The 23,843-nt window shown below is 46.1% G+C and overlaps 1 protein-coding gene across 4 annotated transcripts in view; it reads right to left on the reverse strand.

Annotated features, from left to right (window-relative positions):
• ADGRE1 (adhesion G protein-coupled receptor E1) overlaps positions 1 to 1,501 on the reverse strand; it is a 47,350-nt gene extending 45,849 nt beyond the window's left edge. For all 4 annotated transcript variants that reach the window (XR_014312617.1, XR_014312618.1, XM_082734072.1 and 1 more), the window contains exon 1: positions 1,427 to 1,501. Coding sequence is in view for 2 of the 4 variants with exons in the window: in XM_082734072.1 (XP_082590198.1) it covers positions 1,427 to 1,457 (31 nt within the window). In the remaining 2 variants the exon portion in view is untranslated. The remainder of the gene's footprint in view (positions 1 to 1,426) is intronic.
• Positions 1,502 to 23,843: the final 22,342 nt, after the last annotated feature.

The raw sequence follows: 23,843 nt of genomic DNA on the forward strand, positions 1-23,843 counted from the left end.
AACTCCTGACATCCCCATTCATTATCACCAAAATTGTTTTGCTCCTTCATCATTTTAGATTTTTTTAAAGTTTTATGTACTTATTTATCAGAGAGAGAACAAATAAGGAAAAGAGCACAGGTGGGGGGAACGGCAGGCAGAGGGAAGCAGACTCCCTGCCAAGCAGGAGCCCAATGCGGGACTTGATCCCAAGACTCTGGGATCATGACTTGAGCCAAAGGCAGATGCACCACCAAATGAGCCACCTAGGCATCCCTACTTCATCATTGTAGAGGGAATAGAGCACTGTTTTTAAGCATACCAACTCTGGAGCCCAAATGCTTGGATTTAAAAATCTGGCTTTGCTAATTATTGACTGCATGGCCTTGGAAGACTTATTTAATCTCTTTGCACCCATGTTTTCTCCTTCAGAAAAAGATGCACTGGACCACAGCTAAGGAAGCCCACATTTGTTGTTCAAAACATTGTCCCTCATTCATAGATTTTTTTATCATTATGTTCAGTTAGCCAACATATAGTACATCATTAATTTTTGATGTAGTGATCAGTGATTCATTAGTTGTGCTTAACACCCAGTGCTCATCTCTCTCATTCATAGATTTGGACAGTGACCAAAACTTGAAAGACATGATGAAAACCACAACATAGGCCATAAATAAGACCAGTACAAACTGACACCTGAAGAAAGGGAAATAACACAACAGACAGGAAGGCTCCATCTCATGGCTCAGGCCTCAGCACAAATATCACCCCCTCCAAGAGGTCTTCTCTGACTTCCCCGTTCAACATAACTCCCAGTTACTCTCTTCTTTTGTGGCACTCCCACTGCCTGAAATGCTTTTGTGTAGTTATTATTTGGGACAGCATAGCCTAGTAATGAACAATGAAGCATACGACTCTGGAGCCAGATTTCTGGCTCTACCCCTTGTGAGCTAAGTAGTCTTGGGCAAGTCATCTAATCTCTTTTGCCTCAGTTTCCTCCTTTGTAAAATGGGGCTACTAGTCACCCAGTATTTGGAGGCATTTTGTGAAGTTATTTGAGGAACTTAAAATGTTGCTAGGTGGGTGGTTACTGTTATGGCCAGTGGCTTCTTTTCTGCCTGTCCCTCCCATGAGGATGTCAGCCAAGCAAGAATTGCTTGTTTACCACTGCTCTCCCCTCCATGCCTACAAAGGGACCTGGCACATAGTAGGTGCTCAGGAAATACATGTCAAATCAATGACTATAAAGAAAGTCTGCCCTGACAAAGGGAATTCCCTGTGCTCTGTGATTTTTGTCAAGGGCCCCACAGTGAAGGTGTTGGCAGTGTCCAACCTAGAATTGGGGTCTCTGGCTGGACACCCCATGGCCTTCCCTCTTCCCTTGAGTATACATCCAGTCCAGGCTTCCCTCAACCCTCCCATCACCATTCAGCCCCACACTTACCCCAGAAGAGGAGCAAGCTGGAGCTCCCCATGGTGCCGTGTTTCTCTCATTCGAAGAGGGAACCTCTTCTATGGTCTTGAGATTTTCAGTAAACAGAACGTGTGGGAAGAAGGGAGAGGTGGAGTCAGAATTGCTCAATGCCACCAGAGCAAGACAGCACTTTTTGCTGAATTGCTGCTGGATGAGGACAGCATGGCAAACCCCTAATTTTTTCTTTCCACCATGGTGAAGAAAAATTGGTTTGGCTGATGTGTCACTGTGTTCTCTCTCTCTCCAATCACTCTCCTTCCCTCCATTCTTGCTTCTCTTTCCCCAGCAGCACCCACCTCTTGACTATCTTTCATTGCCCCCAACTATAAATAAACTACTATAATTTGTCTATAATGAAGCAAATCCCACTCAAAGGTCTCCTTCCAGAACACCCCACACAAATAACCACCACAGCCATCATGGACCAGGTGCTGTGCTAGACACATTGCCAATAAAATTTAATTTCATCACATCACACCAATATCATCAAGTAAGGATTCTGACCCCCACCTATTTTACAAAAAATAATAATAATAAAGTTAAAAAGGAAACTGAGGCATGGAGAGGGGCTAGGACTTGTCCAAGGTTACTTGGAGTCAAGATTTGAATCCAGGAACCTCTGGCTCCAAGGTCTAGCACTTGAAATATCCCATCTGCCTTCAGCTGTCCTACATCTGACTACAGCACAGCAACACTCCACCACATTCCCAGGCCTAACACACCTGCATGCACAATCTCACACACATGAAGGTCTAGTAATGCCTTGGCCAGCATTTCCAGGAGCAGATGCTGAGAACAGGATTCTAGTGAAAGTCGTTTATCAGGAAGGTGACCTCAGAGGGGTAGGCAGTGAGATGGGGATGGTAAAGGGTCCCAGGGGGCCATGCCATCTAGGAAGTTGCACTAGAGCTCAATCTCCCTGGGCAACTCTGAAAGGCAGCTCAGAGAAATCTTCAGTTACCCCAGCAGACGGGCAAGGGAGCTGGGGTATCTATCCCCCAGCTACTGCCCATCATGCATTGAGGTTCACATCAACCCACAGCACCTTGGGCCTAGCCTCCAAGCAGGGAGAATGGGCATAACCCGAGTGTAAACCTGTTGATAACAAAATGCAGCAGCTGATAGATATCAGTCTAGTGTGTCCCAAGGGGTTGAGGGTCACAGGTGTGTATAGGCACCAAAAGCATCTGCCACAAGCTAAAAATGAGACACAAAGATTAGCCCCAACTTCTTGGGAAGAAAAGTCCCCAAGTGTTTCTACACCCTCCCTTTTGCTCTGTGCAAAACAAAATACCCACCTTGCAGTTATGATCATTGAAGAAGATTCATCAGTGGTCCCCCACTGTGTGCATCAAGGGACCCTACATGGTGAGGTTGCAGTTAAGAGTCAGCACAAAAACATAGCAAATTCCACCAAGAAAGAGGATAAACAAAAGCTGTCTTGTGTTAAGGAGAAGCACTGGAGGATACACAGACTTTAGAACCAGATCACAAGAGGTTTCTATCCCATCTCCTCCACTTCCCAGTCATGTGTGGTCCTGGCAAGTTCTTAATCTCTCTGTGTCTCCGCATTCCCATTTGTAAATTGGGTCCAATAATAACAGGTCTACTTCATGGGGCTGATGTGAACCTCTGAGGAGGGGACATATATGGTGTGCCTAGTATAGAGTCTGGGATGCAGGAAAAGCTCTGAGGTTGGCTCTTATGGCCACAGGAGATGGAATCAGACCTAGGATCAGATCCTGATTTTGCAAGATATTCTCAAAGTGACCTTGGAAAGTGATTTGCCTCTCTGGGCCTCAGTTTCTTCATCTGGAGAATAAGGGTACCAACAGGCCATGTCCCAGAGCATCACTGTGGAGGGGATTCCATAATGTGGGGTAATGTTGCCAACTGGGGCAACTTCTGGGATTTTCACTTTCTTCCATAATCTTTGTTTTGTGCATCCAAGGTGTGGACACTAAAGGCAGACAAATAAATGTAGTGGTTTTAACTTCATCCACAAATTCCTTGGTACTCTTCCCTTCAGGAAGAGGGACCTAATCCTCCTCTACTTGAGGGTGTGCTAGACTTGGGGAACAGGAAAAGGAGAGTATGACACTGGGCCATCTGTGACATCTAAGGTTTGGAGGGTCACTGTGACTTCCTGCTTGCCCTCTCCTTCTGGGATCATTCACCGGAGAGAACCCACAACCATGTTGTAAGGACACTCTGAAGCACTGTGGAGAAGCCCACATGAGGAGGAACTGAGGTCTATGGTCGATGGCTTGACTGTGACTTCATGGGGTGTGTGTGTTGGGGGACTTGATCCAGAACCACCCAACTGAGCCACCTCTAGATTCCTGACCCTCAGAAACTGTAGGAAAATAAAAACTGGTTCTAAAACTGGAGTTTTTGACTACTCAGTTTTGGAGTGGTAGAATAGGTAGCAAGAGACAACTGGTCTACCTAGAAGCCATTTTCCCCATCACCAAAATGAAGACAACACCAGCTTCATAGGGATTGAGGTTTAATGTAATAAAAAACACAAAATCCTGCCTGACACAGATTAAATGCTTGATAATATTCATTGTCATTACGTTATTCTTTTGCTATGCTAAGTTGTCCTGGTTACTCACAGAAGGCCTGGTACCAGCAATGACTAAACTGGAAAAGCCAACAAAGATCATTTCATGCAGAACGGTCTAATGTGCGTGAGTTTGGACTTGATCTTCAGGGCACCAGAGGGGATTTCAGCAAGAGAGTGAGGGTCATCCTGGGTTTTACAACAGCTGTGCCCTGGCCCAAGTGGGAGCCATGGAGAAGGGTCGGGCTGCATCCTGAGGGAGAGAAAAGCATGGTGGTCTGATCTAGGGCAAGGGCTGTGGAGATAGAAGGGAGTTTAGGAAGCAGGGCAAGCAGAAATGGGGAAAAGTTTGGTGAGGGGGGAGTCTGAGACAGAAGGAATAGCCGGCATGCAGAATGGGGATGGCCATGGGAGGAGGACATGTGACTTTCCTGCCCCCCCCCACCACAAAATACCACAAACAGCCATTTAAAATAACACAAATCCATTACACTATAGATCCAGAAGTCAGAGTCCCAAGTGAGTCTTGGGGGACTGAAGTCCAGACGTCAACAGAGCTGTGTGCCTTCTGGAGGCTCCAGGGGACCCGCATTCCTTGTCCTTTCCAGCTCCCGGGGGCCCCCTTGTCTGTCTTCATCGCCAGTTGTGTAGCATCTTCCTGTCTCCCTCCCTCTCTCCTTCAATCTCCCTGTCTCCCTCCTCTCTGACCCTCTTCCCTCCCTTTTAAAAACAATACCCATGATTACATTAGACTCACTCAAATAATCCAGAATTTCTTCATCTTAAGATCCTTAACTTAATCAATCTGCGAAGCCCCGTTTACCATGTAAGGTCACACATTCACAGGTTCCAGGGATGTGGATGTGGACACCTTGGTACGGAGGTATTGGGGGAGCCTCATAATCCTACCTAAACATGGGTCTGGGGTCCTGGTCAGGGGTGGAGGATCAGGAGATGCCTGTTACCCTTTATTAAACCCCAAACAGTTCGCCAAGGCTATAAAATCTGCACTTCAGAGATCCTGCCGGTCAGAGGGCAGGCCTAGAGGGAGAAGAGGAAGGACGGAATAGAGGAAATGGGTTTGCTAGCCACGTGGCTTGGTAAGCCTGACCCCTTGTGTCTTTCTCAGCAAAGGGGAAAATAAGGGACACTCAAGTTTGAAGAAATCAGCCTGGAGGAGGCCAAGAGGTATTTGGCAGGGCTACTCTGGACAGCCCCACGCAACTTGACCACGTTCCTCCTGCACTCTAAATCCTCCCATGGCTCCCCATTTTCCTCAAAATGAACTTCAGTCTCATTAATATGGCACTCAAGACCCTGCCTAGTCTTACACTGGTCTCCCCTGCTGGCCTCACTTCTCCCCTTCCCCCCTGAACCATAGTCATCCTCTACCAACTGAGGGCCCCATAATGGATGCTGTTGATACCCTACAGTCACCCTTTAGCAGGTGGCGGACCCATCACCCAGCTGCTGTGAGCATTGCCTGATAAGAGCTCACAGCTTCCCCTTCCCCAGAGCCTGCACAAACCCTCAGACCCAGCCCAGCTAGTAACCCAAGAGGTTACTAGCTCCAGAGGTTACTAACCCAGAGCTGCAAGAGGCCAGCGCCGTGGTGAGATCAACTCATGGTGGTAGTAGGCTCAGTTCCCCCATGGGATCAGGCTGAGGCTAATTGCATCTGAGATCACCTCCTCGTTGAGTTCTTTTTCTCTGTCCCACCCGGCTTCCTTCACCCTGCCTCTGCTAAACACCTGCCCAGCAAACCCGGGACACAAGAATCCACAAGGCAGGGCCCAAGCTCCCAGACCCCGACCAAGGGCTAATTATATTAACAGTTTTTCTAAACAGGTGTGCCAGAAAGTGGAGGAGAGACAGTAATGTATCTTCCAGGCCAACAAGGGGCTTTTCCATTTACTTTTTTTATTGTGTTCTGTTAGCCAACATAGAGCACATCACTAGTTTTGACGTAGTGTTGACCTACTCGTTAGTTGCGTATAACACCCAGGGCTCATCACGTCATGTGCTCTCCTTTTTGCCCATCACCAAATTATTCCATTCCCCCACGTATATCCTTTTTCTCAAATCCTTGGATTGTTTCCCAGAGTCCAGAGCCTCTCATGGCTTGTCTCCCTCTCTTATTTCTTCCCACTCCGTTTTCCCTCCCTTCCCCTGTGGTCCTCTGTGCTATTAAGAAATCACTTTAAGATGGAAAAATGGGAGCGCCTGGGTGGTTCAGCGGGTTAAAGCCTCTGCTTTCGGCTCAGGTCATGATCTCAGGGTCCTGGGATCGAGCCCCGCATCAGGCTCTCTGCTCCGCGAGGAGCCTGCTTCCCCTTCTCTCTCTCTGCAGGCCTCTCTGCCTACTTGTGATCTCTGCTTGTCAAAGAAATAAATAAAACCTTTTTAAAAAAGAAAAAAGGATGGGAAAACAAAGCAAGCCTCTCTGTAGCTCTTACCGAAAGTTGTGTTCAGGGTAACTTTCGGACGGGGAGATTGGGAAGAGACTATCCACGGAGTCCACAGCCATTCCCAACAGTGACTCTCCACCCAGTCCAGACATAATCCCCAGCTTTATGGAGTGAAGGGCATGGTGGTGAGGTCACAGGGTAGTTGCCTAAAGTGGGGCCGTCTATGAGCCAAAGAATCTCTACTGGTTGTCAAAAGTGAGGGCTTCTGTGCATCCCTTAAGGGAAGATCAAAACAAGCCTTCCCACTTCCCAGTCAGAGCATACATTAGCCACCATGCCGCTTGGAACACACAGTCCCCAGGAAGGTCAACGCACAGGCTGGAGCCAGATGGAGAACCGGAGACAGAGTCTGTGCTGTCAGTGCTCCCACAAAGTGATATTGGAAGGATAGGATTCCTGGTCTAAGTAGGGCACTGACCAACAGAATCAATGCTGGCTGGAAACCTCAGACAAGATCCAGGGACTATTTCTGATGGCAGCCACTAAGCCTTCAGCAGCTGGATCGTAGGATATCTTAGGGAAAGGCTAGATATGCAGTTGGCTGGGAATCATGACTCCTTGCCAACTAGAATGGAAATAATTCCCTATCTTCTTAAGTTTAAGGTGTACGATGTGTTGATTTAATACGTTTATCTATTGCAATCTGATGGTCACCAGAGCATAAGCTAATACCTCTATCATGTCACATAATTGTCAAATTTTGTTTCTGATGAGAACATTTAAGATCTAGCATCTTTGCAACTTCCAAGTATATAATACAGTACTGTTACCTATGACCACCCTACTGTGCACTAGATCCCCAGAACTCCCTCCTCTCCTAACTGCAAGTGTGCACTCTTTGGCCAATATCTCCCCATTTCCCCCACACCCTTACTCCTGGTAGTGGCCATCCTATTCTGTTTCTACACATTCCCCTTCTCTTAGATTTCACATATAAATGACACCATGCAGCATTAGTCTTTCTCTGTCAGATTTCCGTCACTTAATGCCCTCAAGGTCCACCCATATTATTACAAATGACAGGATTTTCTTCTTTCTTGTAGCTAAATAATATTCCAGTGTGTATGTGTGTGTGAGTGTATGCGTGTGTGTGTGTGTGTGTGTGTGTGTGTGTGACATGTTCTTTATCCATTCATCCATTGGTGGACACTTACATTGTTTCCATGTCCAGGCTGTTGTGAGCAACCCTGAAATGGACATGGAGGTGCAGATTATCTTTTTGATATCCAGGTTTGGTTTCATATGGCTGTATACCCTGAAGCAGGATCACTGGACCCTAGAGTGTTTGTCCAAGAGAAATAGAAGCGTACATCCATAAAAGGACTCACACACAAATGTCCGCAGCTGCCGAATGCTGGGCAGAGTTCAGACATTCAGGGACAGGTGCTATGTCTCCATGATAAAGGCAAGACCTACTAGGACCTTCATGCCTCATGGTATGGATGAATCTCAAAGACTTTATGCTGAGGGAAAGAAGCCAGACATAAAGGACACACAAGAGTAAATACTAGAAGAATTCTGTTTTAGAATTCTCCAGAGAGAATTCTCCAGAGAAGCAACAGGAGAGGGATCCCAAGGAATTGGCTTTCCTGATTGTGGGAGCTGTCAAGTCCAAGATCTATAAGTTAAGCCAGCAGGCTGGGGACCCAGGTAAGAGTTGATGCTGCCATCTTGAGTCCAAAGGCTGGAAATTCAAGAAACTCCAGATTTCTATGTTCCAGTCTGGAAGCAGAATTCTTTCTTCCTTCGGAAACCTCACTTTTTGTTCATAAGGTCTGCAACTGATTAAATGATACCCATCCACATTATGGAGAGTCATCAGCTTCTCTTAAAGGTCACTGATGTCCATGTTAATCACATCTTTAAAATACCTTCACAGAAGCATCTGGACTTGGGTTTGGCTATACCAACTGATCACCAGCCTCCAGCCAAGCAGACATATAAAATTAACCATCACACAGTCCAACAACAGGAAATTCTGGAAAATACTGAAGCAAGATGGCAGAAGAGTAGGGGACCTCTCTTCATCTGGTTCCCTAAATTTAGATAGAGAACTATCAAATCATTCTGAGCGCCTATGAATTCATCCTGAGATGTAAGAAAAGAATTGCTAAAATTCTACAAATAAAAAAGTGACCACTTTTTGCAAGCGAGGAGGTGTGGAGACATGAATCTGAGGGTATATATCAGAAGATAATTGGTGGTGGGAGGGAGCCTCCATAAAGCAGCTACCAGAAAGTGATATAGCCCCAGAGTACAAAACCAGAACCTTTAGAAATCTGCTCCAGTGAGTGACATCCCTACCTGAAAAGTGTTCGGGGGGTGAAACCAAGCAAAATCCTTGGTGGGACAGTGTGGTCCCAGGATTACCGGGGTCACAGAAAGAATGGAGATGCCTCAGCGGGCTGAGCTCCCAAGCATTGCAGTGCGAAACCAGTTAGGGTCAGTAAGCCTGGGAGGGGGTTCTCAGCTCAGTTTGCCATAAACCACAGACCACAGCATGATGCGTGGTCGCTCTCTTGCAGGGCCCTGAAAAGGACAGGAGAGCAGCAGACCTCTGCCTTTCCCTAGGAGGGACAGCACAGGAGCTCATGTGACCAGGCAACCACTCACAGTGTGGGTGTAGTACAAAGGACAGGGACCCTCTGCCTTCCCCCAAGAGGCTTGCTGCCAGTGCACCGCAGGAGAGTGGAGAGTTTGGTACACAAAAGTGAAGACGCTTGTGCCTGAGGCTTTGCTGAAGAGAGGGGATTGTGGGGCTCGAGATTGTGGTGCAGCCATTTTTGTTTTCATCCTCTAGAGAGGTGGAAGGCCTGCAGGGGGAAGACCCCTGAGAATTGGCACAGCAGACCCCACCCAGAAGACCCCTTGAAACAAGAGGGGAACGCCAAGTTTATAGAGCACACAGGACTGCAAACTCCAGGGCTCGGGTAAAAGAATATATAGAATTCAAGGGGTTTTTTTCTCATGATGTGTTTATATTTCCGTTTAAAATTTTCCCTTTCTTTTTTTTTTAAGATTTCATTTATTTATTTGACAGAGAGAGACACAGCGTGAGAGGGAACACAAGCAGGGGGAGTGGGAGAGGAGAAGCAGGCTCCCCACTGAGCAGAGAGCCTGATGTAGGGCTCCATCCTGGGACTCTGACTCCCAGATCATGATCTGAGCTGAAGGAAGACACTTAATGACTGAGCCACCCAGCACGCCCCCCATTCTTAAATTCAATGCTCTAACAGCTGGAGTAAATGAGGGAGAAAAAAGAGAACGTGATGCAGAAAATGACAAGTGGATGGAAAGGAAGGAAGCTGAGGAAAAGAGAGAAAAACAAGTATGGAGGCTTCAAGAAATCAATGCTGCCATAAAATGAAATCGTATTGGAATTATTGGAATCCCCAAGGAGAAGAGAGAGAGAGAAGGTATAGTTGAGGAAATAATAACTGAGGACTTTCCTCATCTGAGGAAGGAAAGAGGCCTTCAAGTCCAGGGGATAGAGAGGACCCCCCAAAGTCAATAAAAATAGATCAACACCCCAACATTTAATAGTGAAGCTGGTGAATTTCAGAGATAAAGAGAAAATCCTGAAAGCAGCCAGACACAAGAGGTTCTTAACCTAAAGGGGTGGGAACATTAGACTTAGAGAAGACCTATCCACAGAGATCTGGCTGTCCAGAAAGGGTTGGCATGATATATTCAGGGTAATAAATGAGAAGAACATGCAGCCAAGAATACTTGAACCAACAAGGCTGTCATTCAGAATGGAAGGAGAGACAAAGAGCTTCCAGGACAGACAGAAACTGGAAGAATATGTGACCACTAAGCCATCCCTGTGAGAAATATTAAGGGGGATCCTGTAAGGGAAGACAGAACCCAAGAGTAACATAGACCAGAAAGAAACAGACACAATCTGCAGAAACAGGAATTTTACAAGCACTAAATAGCACTAATATTCAATAGCACTAAATTCATGTTTTTCAATAGTTACTCTGAATGTAAATGCCCCAATCAAAAGACACAGAGCATCAGTTTGGATTAAAAAAAAGGGGGGGGAGGGGGGCGCCTAGGTGGCTCAGTGGGTTAAGCCTCTGCCTTCAGCTCAGGTCATGATCTCAGGGTCCTGGGATGGAGCACCACATCAGGCTCTCTGCTCAGCAGGGAGCCTGCTTCCTTTCCTCTCTCTCTCTCTGCCTGCCTCTCTGCCTACTTGTGATCTGCCTGTCAAATAAATAAATAAAATCTTAAAAAAAAAAAAAAGCAAGACCCATCCATATGCTGTCTACAAGACACTCATTTTAGACCTAAAGACACCTCCATACTGAAAGTGAGAGAGTGGGAAACCATTTATCATGTTAATGGACTTCAAAAGAAAGCTAGGGTAGCAATCCTCATATCAGACAGATTTAAAACCAAGACTGCAGTAAGGGATGAAGAGGGACACTATATCACACTTAAAGGGTGTATCTAACAAGAAGATCTAACAATTATAAATATTTATGTGCCTAACTGGGAAGCAGCCAATTACATCAACCAATTAATAACCAAATTAAAGAAATATATTGACAATAATACCATGATAGTAGGGGACTTCAACACTCCACTCACAGCATGGACAGATCATCTAAGCAGAAGGCCAATAAAGAAACAAGGGCTTTGAATGACACACTGGACCAGATGCACTTCATAGTTATATACAGAACACTCCATCCTAAAGCAAAAGAACACACATTATTCTCGAGTGCATATGGAGCATTCTCCAGAATAGATCATATACTGGGTCACAAACCAAGTCTCAACTGGTACCACAAGACTGAGAATGTTCCCTGCATATTTTCAGACCTCAATTCTTGGAAACTTGAACTCAATCACAAGAGGAAATTTGGAAGAAACTCAAACACTTGGAGGCTGGGGAGCATCCTGCTAAAGAATGAATGGGTCAACCAGGAAATTAAAGAAGAATTTTAAAAATTCATGCAAACTAATGAAAATGAAAACACAACTGTTCAAAACCTTTGGGTTAGAGCAAAGATGGTCCTAAGAGGGATGTACATAGTAATACAAGTCTATCCCCAAAACTTAGAGAACTCTGTCTCAAATACACAAGCTAAACCTACACCTAAAGGAGTTGGAGAAATAACAGCAAATAAGGCCTAAAACAAGGAGGAGAAGAGAAGTTATAAAGATTAGAGCAGAACTCAATGAAATAGAAGCCATAAGAGCAGTAGAACAGATAAATGAAACCAGAATCTGGTTCTTTGAAAGAATTAATAAGATCAATAAACCTCTGGTCAGACTTACCCAAAAGAAAAGAGAAAGGATCCAAATTAATAAAATCATGAATGAAAAGGGATAGATCAGGACTAATACCAAGGAAACAGAAACAATTGTTAAAAATTCTTATCAGCAAATATATACCAACAAATTATGCAATCTGGAAGAAATAGATACATTCCAGGAAGCTTATAAACTGTGGGTGCATTCCGGAAAACTTATAAATGGAAACAGGAAGAAATAGACAATCTGAACAGACCAATAACCAGCAAGGAAATTGAAGCAATCATCAAAAATCTCCCAAAAAGCAAGAGCCCAGTGCCAGATGGCTTCCTAGGGGAATTCTACCAAACATTTAAAGAATTAATTCCTATTCTCCTGAAACTGTTCCAAAGAAAAGAAATGGAAGGAAAACTTCTTAACTCATTTTATGAGGCCAGCATCACCTTTATCCCCAAACCAGACAAAGACCCCATTATAAAGGAGAATTACAGATCAATATTATTGATGAATACAGACACGAAAATTCTCACCAAAATACTAGCCAATAAGATCCAACAATACATTAAAAGGATTATTCACCACGACCAAGTGAGATTTATCCCTGGGCTGCAAGGTTGGTTCAACATTCGCAAATCAATCAATATGATACAATACATTAATAAAAGAAAAAACAAGAACCATATGATCCTCTTGATAGATGCTGAAAAAGCATTTGACAAAGTACGGCATCCTTTCTTCATCAAAACTCTTCGCAGTGGAGGGATAGAGGGTGCTTGCTTCAATATCATCGAAGCCATCTATGAAAAACCCACTGCGAATATCATTCTCAATGGGAAAAAACTGAGAGCTTTTCTGCTAAGGTCAGGAGCACAGCAGGGATGTCCATTATCACCACTGCTATTCAACATAGAACTAGAAGTCCTAGGCTCAGCAATCAGACAACAAAAAGAAATAAAAGGCATTCAAATTGTCAAAGAAGAAGTCAAACTCCCACACTTTACAGATAATGTGATACTTTATGTGGAAAACCCAAAAGACTCCACTCCAAAACTGCAAGAACTCATACAGGAATTCAGTAAAGTGTCAGGATATAAAATCAATGCATAGAAGTCAGTTACATTTCTATACACTAACAGCAAGACAGAAGAAAAAAATTAAGGAGTCGATCCCATTTACAATTGCACTCAAAACCACAAGATACCTAGGAATAAACCTAACCAAAAAGGCAAAGAATCTGTACTCAGAAAACTATAGAACACTCATGAAAGAAATTGAGGAAGACACGAAGAAATGGAAAACGTTCCATGCTCATGGATTGGAAGAACAAATATTGTTAAAATGTCTATGCTACCTAGACTGATCTACACATTTAATGCAATCCCTATCAAAATACCATCAACTTTTTTTTCACAGAAATGGAACAAATAATCTTACAATTTGTATGGAACCAGAAAGACCCCAAATAGCCAGAGGAATGTTGAAAAAGAAAGCCAAAGTTGGTGGCATCACAATTCCAGACTTCAAGCTCTATTACAAAGCTGTCATCATCAAGAGAGTGTGGTACTGACACAAAAACAGACACATAGATCAATGTAACAGAATAGAGAGCCCAGAAATGGACCCTCAACTCTATAGTCAACTAATCTTCCACAAAGCAGGAAAGACTGCCCAATGGAAAAAAAAAAAACCCAAACAGTATTTATTATGTTTTCACCACACCCAGTGCTCCATGCAATCCGTGCCCTCTATAGTACCCACCACCTGGTAACCCAACCTCCCACCCCTCCACCATTTCAAACCCCTCAGACTGTTTTTCAGAGTCCATAGTCTCTCATGGTTCACCTCCCCTTCCAATTTCCCCCAGCTCCCTTCTCCTCTCTAACTCCCCATGTCCTCCATGCTATTTGTTATGCTCCACAAATAAGTGAAATCAAATGATAATTGACTCTCTCTGCTTGACTTATTTCATTCAGCACAATCTCTTCCAGTCATGTCCATGTTGCTACAAAAGTTGGGTATTCATCCTTTCTGATGAAGGTATAATACTCCATAGTGTATATGGACCACATTTTCCTTATCCATTCGTCCGTTGAAGGGCATCTTGGTTCTTTCCACAGTTTGGCGACCGTGGCCATTGCTGCTGTAAACATTGGGGTACAGATGGCCCTTCTTTTCACGACATCTGTATCTTTGGAGTAAATACACAGTAGTGCAATGGCAGGGTCATAAGGAAGATCTATTTTTAATTTATTGATGAATCTCCACACTGTTCTCCAAAGAGGCTGCACCAACTTGCATTCCCACCAACAGTGGAAGAGGGTTCCCCTTTCTCCACATCCCCTCCAACACATGTTGTTTCCTGTCTTGTTAATTTTGGCCATACTAACTGGTGTAAGGTGATATCTCAATGTGGTTTTAATTTGAATCTCCCTGAGGGCTAGTGATGATGAACATTTTTTCATGTGTCTGATAGCCATTTGTATGTCTTCATTGGAGAAGTGTCTGTTCATATCTTCTGCCCATTTTTTGATATGATTGTCTGTTTTGTGTGTGTTGAGTTTGAGTTCATTATAGATCCTGGATATCAACCTTTTGTCTGTACTGTCATTTGCAAATATCTCCTCCCATTCTGTAGGTTGCCTCTTTGTTTTCTTGACTGTTTCCTTTGCTGTGCAGAAGTTTTTGATTTTGATGAAGTCCCAAAAGTTTATTTTCGCTTTTGTTTCCTTTGCCTTTGGAGACATATCTTGAAAGAAGTTGCTGTGGCTGATATCGAAGAGATTACTGCCTATGTTCTCCTCTAGGATTCTGATGGATTCCTGTCTCACGTTGAGGTCTTTTATCCATTTTGAGTTTATCTTTGTGTACAGTGTAAGAGAATGGTTGAGTTTCATTCTTCTACATATAGCTGCCCAGTTTTCCCAGCACCATTTATTGAAGAAACTATCTTTTTTCCACTGTACATTTTTTCCTGTTTTTTTCGAAGATTAATTGACCATAGAGTTGAGGGTCCATATCTGGGCTCTCTACTCTGTTCCACTGGTCTATATATCTGTTTTTATGCCAGTACCATGCTGTCTTGGTGATCACAGCTTTGTAGTAAAGCTTGAAATCAGGTAACGTGATGCCCCCAGTTTTATTTTTGTTTTTCAACATTTCCTTAGCGATTCGGGGTCTCTTCTGATTCCATACCAATTTTTGGATTGTTTGCTCCAGCTCTTTGAAGAATACCAGTGGAATTTTGGTCAGAATGGCATTAAAAGTATAGATTGCTCTAGGCAGTATAGACATTTTAACAATGTTTATTCTTCCGATCCAAAAGCATGCAATGGCCTTCCATCTTTTAGTGTCTTTTTCAATTTCTTTCATGAGTGTTCTGTAGTTCCTTGAGTACAGATCCTTTACCTCTTTGGTTAGGTTTATTCCCAGGTATCTTATCGTTCTTGGTGCTAGTAAATGGAATCTTGGGGTCCTGGGATCGAGCCCCGCATCAGGCTCTCTGCTTAGCAAGGAGCCTGCTTCCCTCTCTCTCTATGCCTGCCTCTCTGCCTACTTGTGATCTCTTTCTGTCAAATAAATAAATAAGTAAGTCTTTTAAAAATTTTAATTAATTTTTTTTTAAAAAACCTTGAAACTACTGGGGCGTCTGGGTGGCTCAGTTGGTTAGGGGACTGCCTTCAGCTCAGGTTGTGATCCTGGAGTCCTGGGATCAAGTCCCACATCGGGCTCCCTGCTCAGCAGACTCCCTACTGACCTCTCTCCTCTCATGTTCTCTCTCTCTCTCTCAAATAAATAAATAAATCTTAAAAAAAAAAGCTTGAAACTATAAAAAAAAAAAAAAGATAAAATTAAGACCACAGAAAAGAAAGTTCTAGAAAATTCTAGTTGGTGGGTGGGAGGGGGGCAAATCCGTGGTTGCCTAGAGCCAGGAGTGGAGAGAGAGAGGGAAACAGGGGGCTCAAGGAAATTTGGGGAGATGATGAAAATGTTCTGTATCTTGCTTGCAGCAGAGGCTTTTAAAACTCATCAGATTTTACACTGTGAAAGGAAGCACTTTATTCTACATAAATCACCGCTTGATAGAGTTAAGACTGATTGCAGTATAAAAGGTACCCAGCATTCCACGAAATGATTTTGTTGTGTATCCATAGAAAGGAACTTTATTATTCTATGCTATATAAAGCAACAGAAGGACATGCGTCTTGAGTTTCTCCAGGGAAGTGAGGTCCCTTACATTTGTTTTCATAGAGAGCCGATCCCATGTCACAGCGATGAATACATTTGGCCTATCCAGCTGGAAAACAATCTAAATCTTACTTCCTTTTAAAAATCAACCATAAAACCACCAAACGGGCAAGTTTCTCTTTGAACTGATCAGAAACATTTCTTGGGAATCCCTCCTCCTCAACAACTAGAGCTTGGGTGCTCTGTTGGCAACCCTGGTGGCAACGCAGGATTTGCTTTTCCACCCCCCTTGACATGCGAGGATGGAAAAGCAAATATCAGACCTGCTTGCTCACACGGACACCTGTGGGCCTGGTATCCCCCAAGGGGCAGAAGCAACACCTGGAAGTGCTGTTACCCACCCTGGACCTCATTCGGATCCTGCCCCGTTTGGGCCTCGCCCAAAAGAGGATATGGAAGGGCAGAAGTTTTGAGAGGGTTATAATGAGCCATTATATTTCTTGCCCAAATGCAGGGTCCCAGAGCCCAGGCAAACAGGGGACAGAATTTGAAGGAAGTGAATCTCCAAGAATGTCAGAATTGATGGCGGAAGAAAACTGGTGAAAGGGTTGTTGTTGTTTTTCCCTCGCCGGACGCCAGTGATTCTGTACAGTTGCGTCTGTGCAAAGGTGCCTGTTGGACACCCTGGGAGTGGGTCTGCATCTTCCCAGGTGGGGGCACCTTTTTCTAATTTTCAGAAAGACTTCTGGCAGGCCACTGGGGGCTACCAAAGGAAGCTCTTGGAAGGGATTCTAATTTTTATGATTTAAAAAAAAATTCTTGATCTCACCAAGCTCATTCTTCAGACCTCAATAGAGTGATGTTGAAAGAGAGAGAGAGAGAAACCTGTCCCATGCCTGACTTCATTGCCTGAAACTCCACTATTAGTCATTCCTTTGGATAAAAGCACTTCTCTAGGTATTTGCCCCCAAAATATAGATGTAGTTAAAGGAAGGGGACATGCACCCCAGTGTTCATAGCAGCCATGTCCACAATAGCCAAACTGTGGGAGGAGCTGGGGTGTCCTTCAACAGATGAATGCATAAAGAAGATGTGGTTCATATACAAAGGAATATTACGCAGCCATCAGAAAGGATGAATACCCATCTTTTGCATCGACGTGGATGAAACTGGAGGGGATTATGCTAAGTGAAACGAGTCAAGCGGAGAAAGACAATTATCATATGTTTTCATTCGTATGTGGAGCATAAAGAATAGCCCAGAGGACCACAGGGGAAGGGAGGGAAAACTGAATGGGAAGAAGTCAGAGCGGGAGACAAACCATGAATGACAGACCCTGGACTCTGGGAAACAAATTGAAGGTTTCCAGAGCCGGTAAGGGGTTGGGGGCATGGGGTAACCCGGTGATGGGTGTTACGGAGGACATGTGGTGTGATGAGCACTGGGTGTTATACGCAACTACTGAATCGTTAGACACTACATCAAAAACTGACGATGTACCGCATATCGGCTAGTTGAACATTAAAAAAAAAGAAGAAGAAGACGAATGAAAAAAAAAAAAAAAAGCATTTCTCTTCCAGAAAATGCAAGGCTGACCGACTCAACGGGCTTCTGAGAGTCTTTGCGCCTGCCTGCTTCCTCTGCCCAAAATACATATTCCCTCCCACTTTCCATGATGCGCTCTCTCCGTGAATTCCGGCCTCAGCACAGACGGGAGGGAGGCCTTGCCCTGGCCACCCAGTCAAGAACAACCCCCGCCCCCATCAAGACACTGGGGGGCGCTACTCAGCATTATTTCCCCCCACAGAGCTGACCTCCAAACTTAAACTGAGCCCACATCTTGGCTCAGCTTTTTTCTCCACCCCCCCTTCCTGCTTTCGGAGGCCACTGTGGCCCGGGTGGAAGGGGGAAGATTCAGATCCCATAGGGCTCTGTGGGCCGTCCTAGAGACCCAGCCTGACGCCTGGCCTGTCTGATGTCTACCGGGGCTTTTCCCCGAGTGGATCAGGAATGGGGACCACTGTGGGGGCGAGGGGGTGATAATGCAAGGATTTGGGATCAGACACGCCAGGTGTATTCATACCGTGGAAATTGGCACGTGCTCTGCCAGCATCCACTGATTAAAGCCCCTGACTCCGTGCCCCCTCCCCCACCCCCATCTCCTGCAGCCTGAAGCTCAAACCCTTCAGGCTGACTTGCAGCCTGGTCTTCGGGGACCTCTGCGTGCTGAAGCCAAGTCAGCTACTAGAGGGCAGCACATACCCTCCGACGGGCACCTGAGGACACAGTGGGGTGTGGATCTTCGGTGACCTGGGACCCCAACCTCCAACACCAGGGAAACTCGGCTTTCTGGGCCCCTGAGGAAAGGCCGACTTCGAGTAAAGAGTCCCCACGTAATATGGGACACTCCATGAAAATCTGCTGCAGGAAGAAACCCTGGGAAGTGAGAGATACGTTAATGTCCTTGACACGGGTGATGAAGTCACAGGTAAATACAGTGTCCCCGAAGTCATTGTGACATATATGTTCAACATGTACAGCTCTTTAGGTATTGGTCATACCTCAACAAATCAGTTTTAAAGATTTTATTTATTTATTTGACAGAGACAGATCAGGAGGAGACAGAGAGACAGGCAGAGAGAGAGGGGGAAGCAGGCTCCCCCCTGAGCTCCATCCCAGGACTCTGGGATCATGACCTGAGCTGAAGGCAGAGGCTTAACCCACTGACCCACCCAGCCGCCCTCAACCAACTAGTTTTAAAAAGAAAAAAGGAAATCTGCCCCGTGCCTGACTTCACTGAACTTCCACCATTAGAGAGCTATTCCTTTAGATTAAACATTTCTCCTCCAGAAGATACAAGGTACTGACTCAACAGCTCAAGTGCAAACCTCTGGAAGGGGTGACAGAAATGGGAAGGGCCTTCTGACCGCAGTAAAAGGCTCTGCCCTCAATATGTTTCACCACCTTCTAACAGTATAAACATGAACTTATTCTCTCCAAGACCCCAGAACCCAACTCTGCTTCTCCTGCTTGCCCTGTCCCAGCCTGGAAGCTGGGAGTGCTTGTATCCAGGAAGACCCTGAGACTAAGACCTGCGTGGGACCTCTACATGGGTCCTTCCCTGTGGTTTCGGGTGAATGACTAAGGGTGTCATAGGGTTGTGTGATGATGCTGGTTGGCTGCAAAGTCAAAAGCACCAGGAGCCCGGGGTGCCTGGGTGGCTCAGTGGGTTAAGCTGCTGCCTTCAGCTCAGGTTATGATCTCAGGGTCCTGGGATCAAGTCCCGCATCGGGCTCTCTGCTCGGCAGGGAGCCTGCTTCCCTCTCTCTCTCTGCCTGCCTCTCCATCTACTTGTGATTTCTCTCGGTCAAATAAATAAATAAATAAAATCTTTAAAAAAAAAAAAAAAAGCACCAGGAGCCCTTTCTGGTGCCCAAACCTGGGCTCATAAAGTCAGGCTTGTGAACAAGCACACACACACATACAAACACCCCAAACACACAGACACACACAGAGATACACACAGAGACACACACGTGCACATGCAAACATACATATACACATATGCACAGACACACACATGGGCATACATGCAGACATACAGAGACACAAGCACACACAGAGACACACATATGAGCATTCATGCTCATACACACACTCACAAACACATACATTGATACACAGACAGGCACACACACAGACACACAGAGATACACACAGAGACACACACATGCACATGCAAACATACATGTGCATATGCACACACCTGGACATACATGCAGGCACACAGAGACACGTGCACACACGGAGAGACACATATGTGCACTCATGCACATACACACAAACATACAGAGATACATAGGCACACACAGAGATACACAGGGACACACACATGCACGCATAAACATACATGTATGCATATGCACACACACATGGACATACATGCACACACAGAGAGACACACATACGCACACTCGTGCACATACACACATTCCACACAAACACATACAGAGATACACACACACACACACACACACAGTGATACACACACAGAAACATGAATGCACACACAAACGTATGCACAGAAACACACATGGACATACATGCAGGCAAACAGAGACACGTGCACACACAGAGACACACATACGTGCACTTGTGCACATACACACACAAACACATACAGAGATACACAGACACACGCATGCACACACAAACATACATATACGCATATGCACATGCACACAGATGGACATACATGCTACACAGAGAGACACATACGCACACTCGTGCACATACACACACTACACAAACGCATACAGAGATACACAGACAGGCACACACACAGACACACAGAGATACACACACAGACATACGCACATGTGCACGGAAACGCACAAGCTCCCCCCCCCCACACACTCCTTTCTCTGCTCTCTCCTGCTCTTCCCCCAGCCAGGACCCGAGGGGGGACCAGAGGGGGTTGGCGCACTACTGCTACCGTCCACCAGAGGGCAAGCTTGGCTTAAACTTGGGGCCATCTGCCGCGGCCATGTCCCGGGTTTGGTCTTCGCCTTCCAGAAAGGTTTCAGTCTCGTTCAGGGGCTGCCCGTCTGCTGGTTGGAAGCCGGCCTCCACCAGCTTCCCCACGTGCGGATGTCTTCATCCGAGCTGATGAGTTCCCAGCACGGGGCGTTCGTGAGCGGGTGGGTGTGAGGGTGTGTGTGGGACTGTCCACTTCCCGGACTCCCTGCTGTGCGGGGAGGGAGCCTTGTAGGCGTCCTGGGTGTGTCCCTGTGCCTGGCGGAGTCGCCGGTACGGGTCTCCGCGCCTGTGCGGACCAGCTTCGTTTGCGCACACGGGTGCCCACACGCGTGGGGTGGCCTGTGGAAAGACGGCGTTGGTGTTTCTGTACCTGTGTGTTTCTGTTCACTCCTCCGTCTGTTCTGGATGACTTTGCAGGAGGAGTGTTTGGGTCCCGGGTCTGTTGGTCTTTGGCAACACGGGGAGTGTTCCTATGTCTGTGTGTCTCCAGCGCTGCCTGCCTGCACTTGGGCAAATACCTCGTGTGCCATGTCCACGTGCCAGGTTCTGCGGGGGCACCTTGGGCCATTTGTGTGTATTTGGGGTCCGTGCTTCTTCCTGACCATCTGTGTGCACGTCTGTCCTGTTGTGGGGCATTTCTTTGTGACCGCCGTCGCATACACATGATGTATGTGTTATGGGTTGAATCGCGTCCCCCCAAAATACACATGTTGAAAGTCTCCAGTGCCTCGGAATGCGATCTTATTTGGAAATAGGGTCTTGGTGGACAAAATGACTTAAACTGAGGTCACACTGGAAGTAGGGTGGGCCCTTCATCCAGGACGAAAGTCCTGACAAGAAAGAGACGTGTGTACAGACACGCACACAGGGAGGACAGCATGTGAATGCTGGACTGTGGCACGGGCTGAGGAACCACCGGAAGCTCGGGGAGGCACCGGGAACAGATCCTTCTCTGGCTTCTCCAGACTGAGCACAGCCTTGCCAGCCCCTCGATGTTGGGCTTCTGCTCCAGAATGGAGACAGTAAATGTCTGTTGTTGAAGCCACCAATCTGTGGTCCTTTGTTACCGCAGTACAAGCAAGCTAATACAGGGTGTGTGTGTGTGTATGTGTGTGTGTGTGTGCGCGCGCGTGCACGTACGCGTACATACACACACGCATGTGTGCATGCATTTCTAAGAAAACGAAACCCCTTGCAGTCCCCAGAACCCACAAAGTACACCCTCACTTCCACCTCCTCCTAAAAAAATAAAGTCCCTGCTTGTTTCTTAAATACTCTAGCTCATTGATCAGGTAGGTACCACCTGATGTTTCCTCCTCCAAGAAGCCCTCCCTGGTCATCTCAACCCAACCCTGGTTAGGTATGTCTCTTTCCCCATAGCCCCTTGCTTCCCTTAACCTGAAGCTCATTGCTGCAGGTCATGATCACCTAGTTGATTGGTTCACATGGCACGAGGCCGGTGGACGAGTTTGCAGGCTGCCACACACCGGGCAGCTTACACAACACTTACTATCTCACGGAGGCCAGAGGTCCAAGACCAAATGTCGGTTGGGTTGGTTCTTCCTGAGGCTGCTCTCCTTGGTTCACAGATGATCGGTGAATGTCCCCATACTTGTAAGGACACCAGTCACATCAGATTAGGGCCCCCCCCAACCTTATTTTAATATAATCACCACTAGAAAGACTTGATCTCCAAATGCAGTCACATTCTGTGGTCCCGATTAGGACTTCAACCCATGAATTTGGAAGGGAGGCAGGTCAGCCCGTAACAGCTGATATTATCAAGTGCTTATCGCAAACACGAGTGAATGAATCAGCGCTGAACGATACCATGTTCTCTCCCGTGGACTCTGGCTTTGTTCCAAGTAGTCACAGCTCTCTCTGTTTGAGAATTAAACATTCCTGCCCTGTTGATGTTACTCTTAGCCATTCGTCCTGCTTTAGCCACCGAAACGCAAGAGGAAGTGGTGTGCCATTCTCTGGAAGAAACTTGGAGAGTCACAGAGCTGTCCTGTCGTCTCTCCTTTGGTTCTGCCATGAGCCTGGCATGTCTCAAACAGTGCGACTCCTGCAGTGTCTTCTCCTTCCAGAAACTTCTTCGGCACAGCTAAAGCTAATCCAGGAAGGAGTTTGTATGAACCTGAGATTGGAGAGAAGCAAGTGGCAGCAGCGACACTTAGCCTAAGGCGACTGATGACAGCTTGCACCCTAAAGACGCCCAAGTCTGGGGTGAGAGCCCAAGACATGGCTGGGGTCAAAGTTCAGCCGGGGGCCGGAGGACTGTGATGCTCAGGACCTTCAAGAACAAGTCCATGACCTCCATCTCAGCAGCACCATTGAATTAGACAGCCGGGTAGCCTCCTTAGGCCTTCGGTAAATTCATGGCATGACTCGGGGGAGTTCTGGGGGAGGGCAGAGGCCTCCTTGTAATCTCTGACCTCTGTGACTCCAACACACCCCTCCAGCTTCAAAGATGGGAAATACGGGAGTCCAGGGTGTGCGCCTGGCCTGGTGTGTGCAGGTGCTGTCTGGGCCCTGGCGTCCTTGGGCTGAGGGCAGAACCACCAGGTTCCCGCCAGCCGCTAGAGCGATGGTTAAGAGGGTGACTTTGCACTTAATTCCCAGACAACTCTGCACCCTGGGGTGGGGAATTTCTCATCTTTCTCTAGTTCAGAGAGGGGATGTCACTTTCCCAGAACATTACATCTAATCTTACGGGAGCAAAGCTGAACTTAGGATCTTCCCGGAGCTGTGGCCATGATGCTCTTCCGCCCATGATGCTGGTTGTGAGATGGTGTTGGACAGTGTTACCATGGCACATGCTTGACATGGGGCTGCCTCAGCTATTAGTGTTTGTGGGGGGGCGGGTAATATTGAGAAATACTAACTCTTTTCCCCCAAAGTAACATATAGCCCATGGCCCTTCCCTAGACCTGGCTATCAACTTTCTGCCTCCAATGGGTTATTTCTACAACCTGCAGGAGAGTTACAGGAAGGAACAGCTTTTTGGCTTTTGAACTTCAAACACCTTTCAGGGATTTTGCATATTGGCTTTTGAGCTGCAAAAATCTAAGCCCCAAAGAATTCCCAATAAAAATATGCCCATACTGGGTGCCAGGGGCTGAAGGGAGGAGGAGATGAGGAGCTGTTGCTTAATGGGGACAGGGTGTCTGTTTTGCAAGATGAAAAATTCTGGAGATGTTGCACAACCTATATACGTCACACTACTTACTGGTCCATTCACGTGAAACTGGTGAGGATGGTGCGTCTTATGCTGTGTATATTGGGCCACATTTAAAAAAAAAAATAAATCTATTAAGTAAAAAGAAAAAAATCTAGTCATGTATGTAGAAGAGAATTG

Source organism: Mustela nivalis (genome assembly GCF_964662115.1).
Source record: "Mustela nivalis genome assembly, chromosome: 1".
NCBI lineage: Eukaryota > Metazoa > Chordata > Mammalia > Carnivora > Mustelidae > Mustela > Mustela nivalis.